The 16598-nt window shown below is 34.9% G+C and overlaps 1 protein-coding gene across 1 annotated transcript in view; it reads right to left on the reverse strand.

Annotated features, from left to right (window-relative positions):
* Positions 1-4258: 4258 nt before the first annotated feature.
* LOC134844773 (uncharacterized) overlaps positions 4259-16598 on the reverse strand; it is a 73660-nt gene continuing 61320 nt past the window's right edge. The window contains exons 12-15 of the mRNA XM_063861588.1: positions 16454-16500; positions 12267-12404; positions 11940-12008; positions 4259-4452 (exon numbers count right to left, since the gene is read on the reverse strand). Coding sequence (XP_063717658.1) covers positions 4377-4452; positions 11940-12008; positions 12267-12404; positions 16454-16500 — 330 coding nt within the window. The 3' untranslated portion in view covers positions 4259-4376. The remainder of the gene's footprint in view (positions 4453-11939; positions 12009-12266; positions 12405-16453; positions 16501-16598) is intronic.

The following is a 16598-nucleotide window of genomic DNA, read 5'->3' on the forward strand; positions in this document are numbered from 1 at the left end:
CCAGTTGCCCTTTTTTGCTACTAGAGAAATCTTTTTTGATCAACTGAATTGAAATTCCTGAAAACGGAACAATTCAAACCTTGAGTCATACAACTTATGTCACCTTTTTAAAATTTGATTTATTATAAAGTCTTCGTGAAACACTTGTAGATCTTGACACATCAAAAAATTGACGATATCGTTTTTGTTTAAAAGATCTGAAGGGTTTATCGTAGAGTGATGCGGCAGATTTCTTAAAAACCTCTTAGAGCGTTTTTTTTTAAAAAACGACGATAGCCAGCTGCTGCACATGTAGTCCATATCGTTCCAACAACATAAATTTATGAAAACAGACAACTGAGAAATGAAAAAATAAAAAAAATTTAAAAAAAAAAACTTTTTTTTTTCGTCCCGACCGACAACTCTCCAAGATTGGAAAGCATTTAAGCAAAAATAACGTTTTTTTTAAAATTGTTTTCTTGTGTTGATGACCCCGAGGTTACCTCGTAAGGCTCAAGTGTGGCATCATATTGAAATCCCCTTAGTCTTGATTGGGATTCTAAACCATTGTCTCAGTATGACGCAAAATTGGTTTGCATTTTTTCAGACTAAGTTAGATAACCAATAAGGTATGAACTAGAAGCAGAACTCCAAATTTAATTCTACCAGGTTTTAAGGCTATACTTGTTATTAAGATAAAAAAACATACATTTTTATGCAAAAAAATAACAATTTTTTTATTGAAAAAAAAGTTTCTATAATTAAGAATTTTGCTACACTCAGCGGGGAACATTTTTTGCTACTTGCACAACAGGCGGCAATTTTTTTTTCTCGAAATTGTCTGGTATTAAAAGCACGATTGAATTAGGTGAAAAACTGCGCGAGTTAGTGGTAATAATAGCTGAAATGAGACGAACACTGTAGTGAAAAATATTTTGAGATTTCAGAATCTCATTTCGTGTCATTCATAAACTCAAGGTCTAAAAAATGAAAAATTACATGCCAGTTTTTCTCTACAATTTAAAGATTTTCGGAGCCCGAGAAAATAATGATTTCTAAGGCTTTAATAGGATACCTCATTTGACCCCATAGGAGCGTTCCTGAAAGTCGAAAGGAAAGAAACAGACTCTTCACAGTAGTTCCTTACCTTTACTACGCTAAGTGTTCGTAAAAATAAATTCAAGCAATTTACCGATTTTCTTGCTGATTTTATTTTCAGGCTGACGTGCAAAAATTGCTGTCAGAATACGATCAACTAAACAACCGGTACTCAAGAGGAGCTGGATTAAATTGATTTTCACATGAATTTCTAAAAGTTATTAAAAACAAAATTCATCAATTTGATTTTGCGAACTCTCTTCGAATGAGTACGACGACAAAAGAACTAGAAAAATAGGACTGAAATGACGTCTTCGGGCTTTTTTCAGAAGGTTTACTCCAAAAACTTGCCTAATTTAGGCGCGCGCTCTCTGCTTACAATTTGTGTATGCTGGCCCTGATCAGGCCTTCAGAAAAATGTTACGATTGTTTCACCAGAAATGACTCTTTTAAGATATTAGCAGGTAGGGGAGACCCATTGAGTTGTTATGGGGACAAATTTCTGAGGAAGCAGTGGAATTCGCTTCTTTTAAATCTATTTCTGAGTTTATTCTAATTTTTTGTTAATGGGAGTTCGTTTTAATTCATTCATTCATTTGTTTCGGTGATCGGTGATGTTTGACAATAGGTAGCAGATTCAACAGTTTTCTTCGTTATACTTCGAATACTTCGTATATAGTTTAATTCAAAGCTGAATTATTTGGCAGAAGTGCAAAATTTGTTTTTTTTTAAAGTTTTTTTTTCTGGCAGAGTATTGTGTTTACAAAAATCTTAGTAGTGTTTTCGCTAGAATTTTAGCGAGACAAAATCAATGTCATAACTAATGAATTTTCTGGTGAAGAAAGAATAGTGTTAGAAAAGTCGAAAACTGAAAGACCGAAACAAAGTTCACTAGTTTTTGATGCGCTGTTTTAAATTTGATTTACCAATGTTTGCATGTTACGTATTTCATGTCATTGAATTCTGCTTTTAAATGCCGAAGTTTATGGCAGTTAGTTATTCTTTGTTGACTCGTAGTTTCTGACGATTACGGTTAATTTACGTATGAAATGTAATGTTATCAACCAGCCAGCTACCCGAAACCGATCTAACTCAGAACCGAAACGAGGCAGAGACAAGTAGCATGTACAGTTGACCGAAAGTCAGATGAATACATTATTCATGATAGTTCTCAAATTTATTACCTGCACCATTCTTAAGTTCTAGAAACGCCACCTATTGTAATTTTGCTCTTCTTCTTTTAAGCAATGGTTAGGCTCTTTAACATCAAATTCTTTTTTCGATGGTCTTTATATCGCATTGCAACCTCAAACTCAAATTTAACCTTTTAATAACTTTCAAAAAGCGACAAGTGGAAAAAAGTGGAAAAAAGGACAGAAAAAAGAAATTTATATTAAAAAAAAGTGCAAAATGTAGAAGAAATAAAAAATATCTAAAATAGGACTGAAAAAAGTAAATACAGCTGAAGCCTATGTATCTTAAAAAACAGTGATAGCCAGCTGAGGGTTAGTCAAGTAGCTTAGTTTGTTCCAGCTACACTGATAATGTAAGATAATCAGTGGGAGCTGATTCAGTTCTATAATAATCTGCAATAATGAGATGATTCAAGCTAAATTGACCTTGAAACCGCGATAAATCTGTTTGCTACCAAACTTGACCCCTACTTGGTGTAGAAAATATCAGATAAAACCCAACCCCATGCCATCATAGTTCCTCCCCACCCCTCTAGGGGGTGGGGTGGTGAGAAAAAAAAAACGAACGTCAGCCAATGCAATTGAGTTATTGATCTGTAATTATTAAAATAGCTTGATAAGGCCTACCTCCTGAAACTTGAAGTTGTTTCGAACCGCCCAACGGCTGCAAACTCATGCATAGACTCAATAGAAGACTAAGCGTGTTCAGGGGGGGAACATTCCTTTCAACCTCAGGAACTCGTCCCTTTTGCCGCCCCAAGTTTCTCCCATTTGGTACTATTGTAAAATAGACATTACATCATAACTAGTTTCAGAGGTGTTCTTGCTGTGGAAACATCCTCGCAAACAGCACAAAATAATTGAATTTCGGGCTCAAATGGACTCTTTGAGAAGCTTACAAGCTTGATTTACTCTATATGCCGCGGCACAATCGACTGAAGAAGTTACTCGGTCAGGTATCAGAAAGCGGTCGCATCTGTTTTGACGATACAGACGTTTAAAGGCCTTTGTACACCGAAAAACTTTACTAAAGTTGGAGACACTAACTGCTTATGAGAATCTTGTGCTTGGATCGGAACTTTCTCTGTCCAAATTTTTGCTGAAAGAGTTCGTTTTTGGCCCTTTTTGATCGGTGCAAAAAGTTTTCTTGCCATTTTTGACTCTGGTCCAAGTAACTTTTAAAATATTTTTGGCTGTCGTTTTTCCGCTGTATAAAGAGTAAATGAAGCTAATCAGATTCCAAAAAAAAACAAAATGAGCCCATTAATTCAAATTTTTTGTTTCCACAGCAAGAACACCTTTGAAACGAATTATGATAAACTGGCTTTTTTACGCTTTCAAAACATGGTTTCTCAATTATTGATCCGTCTATATCCTTCCAAATCTAAAATAGCTGCACAGATAAAACGACAAAAATGTGAAGCAATTTTTCTATATTTCCTTGTGAACTATCTTTGTCCCGTGACTGAACAACTGGCTCCAACGCCCACATCCAATTTTGACTTCAATTGCAATCCGTGGAACCAGTCCAAATTGCTTAAATTATTTTTTTTCTTTTAAATAAATAATTTTAGTTTAATACAATTCAATTCAAACTATTCGCGAATGCATCAGACACTAAACTATAAGCAGTCAACTTTGTAAGGCGGTCAAGACGTTTATTTACAACTTATGGGACTTGCTCAACGGATCTACAAATATGATACAAATAATTTCGAACTCCCGTAGTTTAATCGTTAACTTTTCATAACCATTGTATGGATCCATTGAGCGATACAGTTTATCATAGTTTATAAGGTAATTTTTCCAGTCCCTCCCTCTCCCTCCTCCTCCTTACATCAAACTTCACGTCAACTATAATAGGAGCAAATTCAACGTGTGACGCGAAGTTTTTTATCAAGTTTTTGACGTAGATATAAACATAAATATGCTTTTCTCGCAGGTATAAACGATTTTCACAATAGCGTCTGCTAAGACGAGAGGTTAGGAGTCCGGAAACGCTTTTCATAAAATATCAAAAGTTTTTAATTCTGATGGAGCTGAGACGTCACCAGTTGTTTTGAGACATCGCTTGCTTTGAGACATCACTGGAGACCGGCGAGGCGGTTAGTTGAACGCATTCGCGTGAACCCAATCTGATCCTGAAATGTGTCTTTTGTTGGCTCCCCATCCCATGGCGTAGCTGAAAGTACAGGCGAAATATCAATATTGCAAGCAAAATCAGTTTTTTTTCGATTTAGAAAAAAATTGCTTGCTTTAAATCTTTGTTCACTTTTTCGAAATATACCGTGGCTGACTTGATTTCGTAAATCAGCCCCTTTTACATTACCCTCCACGGTTCCACTTCACAAAAGCATCAATTTTATAGTATAACTAGAGGTTTTAGCTCTAGACACAAAAAAAGAAAAAGAGCTTCGCTCAACAAAATAGCTCAGTCTGGAGTGAGGGGAAATAAGAGAAACGGACAATGCTTAGACAGGCTAGATAGCCTTTCATAGATCCTCTGCGAATCGCAGAAGCCACAATAGTTAACAAGTTATTTTAGGATGAGCAACTCTAACCCATACCAAAAACAATTTGATTTTTGAAAAAAGGACACAACCAAAGTAACATAAGAAAGACCAACATAAACCCAACATAAAACGTTATCACATAACAGGACCTCTCAAAGAAACAGCATGAAATCATACTCCCACTCCTGGCCTAACCCACCAGAGAGGACGTCCTGAGCATGCTCTATAGCCGGCCTAATCCACCGCGCTACATCCACGCTTTGTGACCACACTTCTAATTTTAATAACTCTTCAAAATAACCAAACTAAAACAAAACGCTTTTGTGAAAACAACTAACTAAAATCATGATTAAAAAATTGAATTAACATAATTTTATAAAATGTAAATCATACTTTGCAGTATATAGATCAATACACAACAACAAAGACGAACATCCAAAGACTAGATGATCCCATCACACTCCAACAAAAGAATGGCTAAGCACAACCGACATGCCGTCCACAATCACAACTCAAAGGATTTAGAGTACGACTTGATTTCGCAGAAAAGGACTTCATTGAACTAGACCAATGACCACCTCGATGTTCAAGTATACGTACAGATCCGAGTTACAAGGCATCACTTCCACACACGATCTTCACGCCATTCCCAGACGAGGTTGCACACAAAACAAGTTCTCTATATAATACAGAAAAACCCGTCATAGCAAACCATTTTGAAATCGGATTGATTTCATTGGGTATCACAGTCGTTGTCGAATGACAAAACAATAACTTCCTATCCCTGATTCCAGCGTCCTGGAACGTTCTTCCTCAAGAGGAACCGGATAAGAAAATGATGTTCGCCAAATACAAACGTTCATCATCCATCCTTCAAATTGCAGAGAAGAAAGATAGTTCCAAAAACTCTGTAAAACCCGGATGGGTGGAACTTGATCTAAACTACATTTTATTATTGGATAAATTAGATATTTTACCACTGTAAAGTATTTAATATTAACCAATCATAATCCATCTAACTAACAACCCACTTATTTGTAAGTGCTGAAATTACTTGTAATTTCAGCACCAGAGAGATTTGAATTTAACTTAGAACTTAGTTGCGTCTCCAAGAGAACTTCAGCTGCCGCAATAAGCCAGTATACTCTAGATCTATTGAGCCTAGCAGAGACTAGTTAAACACCCGGAGACTAGTAGATATAAGAGTAAGATTAGGATCGGTATTAGACTAAGAAGTTGCACGAATCTATCCGGCCGAAAATAAGATAGCGTGACGAGCAGACGGTGTACCCTATCCGAAATTACTCTATGAGTTAACCACATCCATCTTAACTCAGTGCTCTTGATGTCCTAATTAGTAAGCAAGCCAACTTTTGTAACAATCGGACAATCTAAACCAGAATTTACTTGAAAAAGTTTAAGGGAGGCGGGTGGGGGAGCATATAGAGCCTGATAATCATATGTATAGAAAATGAATCCCAATTTTTAATCTTGATCTTTATTCCTGAATCTTGTCTATTTAAACCGACATCGAAGTTTTTTTAAAATTCAAATTTAGCATAACTGATTTTTGGGCGGCGCTTGCTCAACTGAGCTTCCGAAAAAAATGACAGAAAAACGCAAACGATAAAACCTTAAAAATATCCTTTTCTATGCAAAGTATAAGAAAACACTATAACAGTAGGCACCAGCGGATTTAGGGGGGCGGGTGACTCCCTCCTTCAGGGATTCGACCCCCCGCCGACCCAAAGGGTTCCATCTTTATATTATTTTGAGATATCCAATTTTGGCCAGGGACCCTAAAAATTTCTAAAGTCGCCTTTGGCGCTATTATATACGAACTTTCAGGGGGAACGCGCGCCGAAAAAACGCAATTTTTTGGTCAAAATTTTCCAAAAAGTGCCTAAGAACGCCTTTTTACAAGGTTTTACGAGAGCTCAGAAAATCAGTTTATTCGACCTAAGAAAAGGTCGACAAAATTTTCAGTTTTTTTTGAAAATTCGCACCCTCCCCCCTCGAGAAACTCCTAGATCTGGCCCTGACTAGTATGTAATTTATTTCGATTTTGATGTACTTTATTTTGATTTTGATTGAATTTTGAATAAAAGTTTTCTGCTGCTAAAGAAAACTTCAAATATTTTAATTACAAAATCATTTTGTTAAATGTAAAATACGAAGAATCATGACGGATTAAAAATAAATTTAAGCAAACTTTGCAAGAGGAATTGTTTGCCTGATTTCAATTGATATGTGTCAAGGCAAACCAACATCACGTTCAATCGAAATTTGCATGTCATCAAGCCCTATGAATAACCCTGTCTAGATTTTAAAAAGAAGAGTTTTTTTAGCTATTATTCAGTTTTCTACAGCTGAACAGTTTTCTTACATCAAAACCGTAAGAAGTCGTCTCGTTATATATTCAAACGAAGTCTCTTTTTTGGAATAACTTTTAATAAACAGAGCTCTCAATTTTAAATCGAACAGACAAATAAAAAAGTCAATGAGCTCGATGAAACTAAAAAATTGATAAAAAGTTTTCCAGTTTTTCTTTAATATCGAAGAAATTGCCAATTCAAGTTTTCATGGGGAGAGAGTAATAAAAAAAGTTGTTTTGCCCATCTTTTTCTAACTGAAACTCAAACTTGGCTCGGAATTCATAACTGCATTAAGCCTTAGCAACAGATCTAGTGGAGAGGACAGGCAAAGGCATCTCTAATTGGTATTCTTCTCAGCCTACCTACAAAAGGTTTTATTTTAACGGCCTCATCTTTGGGTTAATATGTTTCCGAATGACACAAAATGAACAGTTTTTGGTTACGAAAGTAGAGTTGAAATCCAATAAATACTTAAATTGTATCATTTTTTGCGCCATGCCAAATTTTCCTATTAGGATGCATGATCAACCACTTAACAAATGCGTCTCAAAAAGTTTCCCATTTTGAATGATTGTCTCACTGTTCAGTAAATTTGGTTAATTGATTTAAAATGTGGGCTTTCTAGTAGAAAAATTGGTTTTGAAAATAAGGTCGTTTCCTTCTTTCTTTCCAAATGGCTCAAAAAAGCAGAATAATTGGCTGGTTCAACAATATTTGGTAGATGTGTTTCACCGAGTACCAATATAACATATGAATAAGTATAACCACGAATGAAATCCAAAAAACGCAAACAAAGCGTTTTAAAAAGGCGACTTACGACATAAAAACAGACTTAGGATTAAACCTTAGATCTCCTGTGGGCTGGTGTGAGGTCTTATTGCATCATGTGCTTAAAATCATTGGCTTTTTTGTGAACTTTCAGTATCAAGTTTTGAACTTCAGTGCGATGTGGTTTTTCAAATAACTTCGTGGTGTTTTATAGTTAAGAAAAATATTTTGAACAGAGCTCCAGCGCTTTGTTCAAATGCTTTTCTACCTCGGAGCTGAATTGAAGCGAAACTTAATTTTGTCTTTTATAAACTTGCAAAAATGATTGAAATAGTACAATTTTTCAAAAAAAAAAACATGATTCGGTTTGCGGGAAAAAATACACTTGCTTTTTCCTCATTTCTCATAGTGACATATTGATTTAAAAAAACTCTTCGAAACGTTTCAAAAACCCAAAGGAGCACATCCTATGACCTATTTGGATTGCCGTTCAGTCGTTTTTTGTACGGTCCTGTTTTGTTCCAGAAAATTTGATTTGTAGTTTTCCTGGCACTTATTTTGAAAAGACTACGATAATTGGCTAGTTTTATCTCAGAAAAAAGATAGGCATCTATAAGTTGTGTGCAACAATAGTTAAAAATAACAACCCTTAAGCATCAATTTACATTGATCTAGTTGATCCAGTTCTCACAGCTGCTATTAAAAAGTTTTGATTTAACAACAATATTTTGTTTTCTCTTGTTTTGAAAAAATAAGCTTTTTATTGCCTTAATTTTTCCTTGTCTCTCTCTCACCACACTCTATCCTCTCTTTGTGAAAAACGCAACTTCAGCCCCTCAAAAAAGTTGTTTCGAAGCCAGTATGAGGTCAAAGAGCATAACCTGCCTGTGAGTTTGTGAAAGGCTTTTGTGAATTTTCGAAAAGAAACTCTGGACGTCACTGCGTTGTGGCATTTCAATTGATATTGATTGGAACTTTTGATGTTAAGAAATACAATCTGAGCAGAATTACAACGTTTTGTTCGAACTGCGTTTTATCCCAAATCTGAATTGAAGCGTAACTTTTTTTGTTCTCACGATAAAGGTGGTTTAATGAATTGAAATAGTAATTTTTCTCTAAAAACGATATGATTTGCGTGTAGCGTAGGAAAAAATTTTCGATTGTTTTGTTCCGCTTTTCCTAGTGATTTTTCTGAAATATCAAAAAACTCTTTAAAGCGCTTCAAAAACCTATAGGCCTAATTCATCTGACATTTTTGGAGTGTGTTTTATAGTAGACGTTTCTGTTGTACTTTCTTCCAGAATATTTGATTTTCAGTTTTTCTTGCACTAAATTTCAACGGGCTAGGACAACCGGCTTTTTTGCATCGCTTAGTTGCCTGCACCAATACTTAAAAATAACAACTCTCAAGCATCTTTTTAAATTTGTTGTAGTTGATCCAGTTCCCACAGCTGCTATTCATAAGTTTTGCTTCAACAACAGCATTTTGTCTTCTCTTGCTTTAAAAAAAGAATTTTAACAGCCTTTTCTTAATTTCTCTTGATCTCTCTCTTTTTCTCTCAACTCTCTTTATTCTCTCTCCTCTCTTTCTTTCTTTCTTTCTTTCTTTCTTTCTTTATTTCTCTCTCTCTCTCTCCTCTCTCTCTCTCTCTTTCTCTTTCTCTTTCTCTCTCTTTCTCTCTCTCTCTCTCTTCTTTCAATTTTTCAATCGCCTTCTCTCTGTATTTTTGACATTTAAATGTGGCACAGAATCCGATGTTTTTAGGGCTTACACTGCTTGCTAAATTTATCTGCAACATCTATCCGTGATAGATCGTGATAGACGTGCAGCTCTCATGCAGCAATCTTAAATGGTTACGACTGTTACCACATTCAGTCCTTGCTTCCAGTCCTCCGAGTTTGCAGTCTAAAAATCTTACAACGTAGCATTGACATTTTAACTTCTTGCTCCCAGTCAAAGCAACGTTAATGTTGTTTTGACATCACTTTTACTCTCATGCCACCCAGCTCCAATTGTCTGTTATTTTTGTTACAAGTGCTCATTTTTCTATTTATTCTAAACTACTTTCCTGTTTTGCGCCACAATCAGAAGCTTCTGTTTTTTTTGCCAATAGTCTTTGAGACAACCGAGTGATTTTTGATCCGAGCCGCAGCCACTGCCAGACTCTCAGAACGCAACTTGGGAGTGATTATTGTTAAAATGCCGTTCTAGGGTTTCTTTTTATGAATGCCTTCACATACTACAAGCAGCTTTGCTTCCATTTGGATTCTTTTGGTCCTGGTTTCGATCTGATACTTTCAGAACGAAACAGCTATTTGAAATTTTTCTATACACTCAGCAATTTCTTGCTTTGTCTTATTATGTTCATGTGTCTCAAAGTTTCCTGAGTTTTGTTTTAACATTCAGCCTTATACCAAATAAGTTATTATTTAATAGCTTCAAGTAACTTTTCAGGGAGAGACTTGAAAGATGAACAAAAAATGTATAAAATCGATTTTTTTTCGGTTCAAATGGTGTTTGGCCAAAGATGGTCGACTTAGCAGCCTCGTCACTGATTTTTCCTGTGGTGTAAGCAGCTTTCATTGTAGTAGCAAGTTCTAGTGTTGTTCATTGTAACTTCAATAAGAACATAAATTATAAATTCTTTTTGGAAAAATCTTTTTTTCTCGGCTCAAATTGTGTCTGCATAAAGATTATCAGCTTTGTTTCCTCTTCGTAAATTTTGTTTCGTTGCCTATTTTTTATTAAATTGTCTAGCTTATTTGCCTGGAGTGAACTTCTATCGAGATATACGAAAATTTAAATGTTGGTAGATCTAGTTTACTTTATAATATTTTCGCTTTTTTCATTTTTGACTAGTTATGTTTTTTATGTTTGTTGTATCGCTTCGCTTCGCCTCTGTGTCGGTATTATCGACTTCTTGGATGTATTTATTGATGTATGTATTTATGTATGGGGCTGGATAAGAGGCAAGGGTCACAAACTAGGTGTGTACAGGTTGCGTAAGGAAGGGGCAAAAGAGCAAACATGGGGGAGTTTTTAACGTTTTGCAATTTGAAAGAATTTATTGAAAAAATCTCTTTCAATTGGTAGGTAATGAATTGTAAATTATTTTGAATTTGACAAATGTTGCACTACGATAAATTTTTAATCCAATTTGAATTTTGAGGACGACATAGAAGTCGATAATACCGACACAGAGGCGAAGCGAAGCGATACAACAAACATAAAAATGGAAATCGATTATATTTACAACATTTTGACCACGAAAATCCATTATAATCGATTTGTTTTCCTTTTTCTTAAATGCGGGTGCAAATATAACATTCAAACAATTGATTAAGCCATCCATTTGCAACCTCTCCCCAGAAAAAAATTTTGAATCAGGCAAGAAAACAGTTGAAAAAAATCGAACAAAAATAAATGCGTAACAATAATTAAAGTTGCGCAAAAAAGTTGAAATTGAACAGCAGGTAATCAATTATTGTTCAAAACGCTCAAACGGCTTTAGGTACGTTGATGCTTGCATGCCTATCCGAAACTCGAAAAAGTGGGAAAAATCTACTACATTGGAGTGTCATGTTTTTGTCTGTCAATTTTATAAGTAATTGCTCATTGTTTTGCAATGGATTATATAGCGTTATTAAGTAATAGCAATTTAATCAATTTTTATTTGATTATGATCAATTATTTTTCATTTTTACAGACACATACAATAAAACTTAAATGCAATCGATTTTTCTCCATGGAACTCCAGTGCAGGAGGACTGCTACGCTTGATAGTCTTGGCAGAGTTTACACGAAAATCAAGCCCTTTTCAAGAAATTTTTATCCCAACCTTCTTTTAAGATCAAACTTTTTCAAATACGACAAACGAGATCAAAACAATCGATTATTAGGCAGTTACTCACACACAAAATTACCCTGTAGTTATACTTTGAGGTAAAAGTTAGAGCTCAAAACGTGTATTTGATGCTACTCAGGAATATGTTTTTGTAGACAGTTTACTGACCTTGGCGTGAAATCGTACATAGGCAGTGGAGTTATCCCGTCATACTTCTCCATTTCCTTCATTGTTCTCCTGAAAAATTCAAATAAACCATAGTGAAAATCTTTGTTCACGACCTTCATTGAGTGTTCTGCCAAGTTTATTTGATCGTACAGTCAACAATTAATCAAATTGCTATTTAGAAAGTAAAACTTCGCTTTGACAGATCATTTTTTCTGCAGCTTGTTTTCTTAATTGTTTTTGTTTTTTTTTCTCTAGGCTCCAAATCTTCTGTTCAAAAGTGAATATGTGGGAGCAAAAAATCACACAAAACAAGCAAGTGAAAGTTACTCGTCATAAATGTCGATTTGTCGGTTTGTTTCCTTGAACTGAATCCACTTCTGGAGGCATACGTAGCCTGCGATGAAAGATAGCACCATGAAGAACACGATGCCGAATATGGTTGCCAACAGCCAGAGCCATTTGGAGCTGAAATTTAAGATGATTTGAAGGACAATGTTAAACATTGGATGAATAGAAGAAACACCGGTTTTTTCTATAAAAGCTTTGAGCGCTAAAAGTAGCGACTAACACGGGAGAATCCTAAACCAGATTCGCTTGTAAACAAAATAATCTGACCACAGGTGTAAATTAAAAAAAATCGTGCGAACGGGAAAAACTCTTCAATGTTTTTTTTTTCGAATCAGCCAAGCATGTAGAAGCGATTGAACTTTCTCACACAAAATTTTTTTATAAGGAAGTTTTTCCCGTTTATTAATATGTATATAGAGTAAGTCATCAAATTGCATATGTAATCTGCTTAAACATAAAAACACTCAGCTTGACCTCCATACGCTTGACATTCATACGGAAAATGCTTGTCATACAATTCGATAGAAGAAAAATGCTTTCATAAAATTTCATACTCGGAGTGTATGGAAAAAATGTTTATCATACAGATTTCAGATATTATACCTTGCTGCAAAAAAAATTACGAAGTAAAAATCCAACTTTCAGGGATTCTTTTTCCCGAATTTTTAGTCGCAATATCACTTACATACTTAGAAGCATTTTTCAAAACAAAAGACAATTGGCATGCATATATTTGTTTTTTTTTTTACTATAACGTGATCCAGGCCGAACTTTTCTAGCAAAATATGCAAAATTGACTCAGGATTTTTGTTCAAACTGTTCAAAACTTCAGGCCACGACATTCGAAAAGTAAAATTAATGACTAAAAATTTTCTAGCCAAATACAAAAGCTTACCGTTTTTTATTCAAATTTCTGAGTGAATTTTTCTTATTCAGTAACTACTTAAATGCGGATACCTGTCAGATTTTTTTAATCAACCAATGGGGCTTCTTGTGTTAGAAAATTCTTTTGGTCATTGTAAGTTTGAACAGAACACAAAATTATTTAGCAAAACTCGAAAAACCATAAGTTTTTTTATTTATGGCAAAGTGTTAGCCATATAGTTTGTATTTATGAAAAATTGCTTGTAGTAGAGTTTCATTACAATTTTAATTTTATTGTTCGTGGGTGAGCTCATCTCTGATTTACAAAACAAAAAATCCTAAAAATACTCTAAGAAAGATGCAGAACAACGGAAATCAACATAAAAAAATTGACAAAAAAACTCAATTCACTAGAGTTGTTAAATCATTCGTTGTTGAGAGAACAAGTAGAACCACAAACTCTATTTGATACAGAGCTTCTTACTCGTTGACTAAAAAAACAGAGAGCCCTTAGTTGTGGTGTTATTAGATGACATGTGTATAAATTGCGGGCAAGGAATCTAAGTACCCTTGCAAGAAGCTGAAACAGAACCAAATGACTCAACTGATGGCTGGTACAGTATGATCAAAAGGTAGAACTTCGGAAAACCAGATATAGAAAAGCGTTAGAAAAACCAGATAAAGCGTTACCTACACATTAACATATTTACTGAAGTTCGGTCCTAATTTTGTAACTTATTAAACAAAAAGCGTCAAGACGATTGCGACCAAATTAGTGAATTTTTCAAAAAATAGTGTGAAATCTTGGCGACGAAAAGATATGAATAAGACTAGAGATGGGCTCCACCACCAGCAATGACTATGTCATGAACAATGAGTCAATCTTCAAAAACGCGCCTGATATGAATCAAAACTAAAAAAGCTACACTTATAAAACTAATTTTGAAAGGAGGTGCGCGCCGAAAAACGCAATTTTTTGGTCAACGTTTTTCAAAAATTGCCAAAAAACGGCTTTTTTGACATGTTTTTTTTTTGAAAACTTGATTTTGGTTGACCTAAAAAAAAGATCGACAAAATTTTCGATTTTTTTTGAAAATCTGCCCCCCCCCCCCCCCCTCGAGAAAAATCCGCTCCTGCTCCAACCAATACTCCCTCCAACACATTGATTTTTTGAGTTTTCCTGAGAGTTTAATAACCAAGTTCACATTATCATTTCTCAGATTATCAACTCGGCCAGTAGCGGATTTAGAGGGGGGATGGACGTTTCCCTCTTCAGGGATTCGACCCCCTACCGACCCAAAGGGTCCCCCTTTGAACTATTTTGAGATATCCATTTTTGGCTGACGTACCCCTAAATTTTTCTAAAGGCGATAAATTTTAATTTTGAGGGGAGCGCGCGCCGAAAGAACGCGATTTTTTGGTCAAAAAATTGTAAAAATGCCTAAAAACCCCTTTTTTAAAAATTTTTTCCTGCGGCGCAGAAAACTGGGTCAAATTATGGTCTTTATAGTGGATTGGGAGAGCTCAGAAAGTAAATTTGATCGACCTAAAAAAAAGTCGTCAAAATTTTCGAAATTTTTTCGAAAATCCATCCCCCCTCGAGAAAATCCTAGATCCGCCCCTGAACTCGGCACTTGAGATTTTTCAAAAAACCGGAAATTTATTTGCAAAAAGAAGTGTAGTTGAATTGTCTTCTACAGAAACATTTTGAACAGCTTCGGTCGCAAATTTTGCTTCAATGGGCTAATCTAATATCCAATTTTACAGCAATATAACAAAACTAGCACTCCATCTGTTCGATTCCGATAGGGGCTGAGCCGTTGTTTTCCACAGAAACTCACGATGCAACTATAAAAATTGCCAATAAAAAAGTTTTAAGGTAACTTTGTAGGGCGATTTAAGGTAAATTTGTAAAGTGTTTTAGATAAGTAAAGGTGTTCTTAAAGGCTGTTGAGAAAATAGATGATAAGCAAATTAGACGGAGGTACTTAAAAGGAAATTAGACGGTTTTGCAAAACTACAATTGTGAAAAAATAGACGAGAGTGAGAGAAAGTAACTTTGTTTGCACACAAATTGCGTTAGAAAAATAAAATTGTTTGTAGACAACAGTTCAATTTCGGTGGCCAAAAACTTTACAAGTCAATCATGCATAACTTATTCAATTCAAAACTCTCCTGTAATATTCAGATTTGACATTTTATGTTCATTTGAACTAATTGTTTTGATAGGTATTGACATTTTATGTTCTTTTTATATTTGTGAAACTTGACTCTTAAAAAAAAAATTTGTTGGCCCTTTCCCTTTCGTCTAAAATGCCAGATCTGTAAAAAATAAATTCCGTGTAACTTTGTTTTTGTCGCATCCGTCTAATTTGCTTATCGTCTAATTTCCTAAGCCCCGTTCTTAAAGTAGTGCAAACTTACTTTTATTGATATGGTGTTCTAAAGTATTTTTAGGGTACATTTACCTAAACTTTTATTTGAGTGTGATTAGCAGATAACCGATAGTTCACTGCACTCGCTGCACCATAAAGTGGGCTATTCTCATGCGCGAAGGACCGAATGGGCGAAAAAACTAGTAGACCAAGGACCGAAGACAAAAATAGCCGAAAGACAATTTTTAAAAAGAAACAATTGCCATTCAGTAAAAATGAATTAAATGCAATATTTTGCTTCTTTCATTACGAAACTCTTGAAATGTAAAATTTGTCACAATTTTGCGGCGCTCAATGACAATTTGAAAATTTTGCATATTTTCGCCGTTTTTATATTCGGCCAAAATCAATACTCCTGTCCCTGAAAATGTTTACTTTCTTTCCAAATCTTAGATTACTGAAATCGGATTGGCTGATTTCTATTTTCGCGCATTGGGTCCTTCGCGCATGAGGGATTCCACCCACCATAAAGTCTGCATGAGCCAAAAAATGACAGACTCACAACTAATTTTTCAAATCAAACTACAATTCTACCTAACACCTGTAACCTTGTAAAACCGACTGCAATGTACATATTGAACGTCGTTCAGATTCGTTGACTGAAAATAGTATTGCACATTGTTTTGCATTAATTACATACATGTTTTTTATTTTTGTCCTGGAATTATATAACAAACTTTTGGAAGTTTATGTCCCATGAAAACAGCTACATCGAAAATTTCTTAACAAAATGAAAAAAAGCAATATTGTAGTTTGAGTGATTCAACTAGTTAACTGTTTTTTTTGGTAAAGCATGAAAAACTGATATTTAGATTTTGAAGTTGGTATTTAGGAACAGTTTCAACTTTTGTTGCAATAATTACTTACCCAGTTTCTTCGACAATATCGACAAACTGTTCAAACCAGGTGTCGGCCTAAAACAAAGAGTCATGATATTTATCATTTGATTGATTTTTGGGGTCTTAAAGCTAAAACGTTTTTTTTTGTCCAGCTAGTTTTGTTTTTCATGCTC

The sequence above is a fragment of the Symsagittifera roscoffensis genome, chromosome 4 (genome assembly GCF_963678635.1).
Source record: "Symsagittifera roscoffensis chromosome 4, txSymRosc1.1, whole genome shotgun sequence".
Taxonomy (NCBI): domain Eukaryota; kingdom Metazoa; phylum Xenacoelomorpha; order Acoela; family Convolutidae; genus Symsagittifera; species Symsagittifera roscoffensis.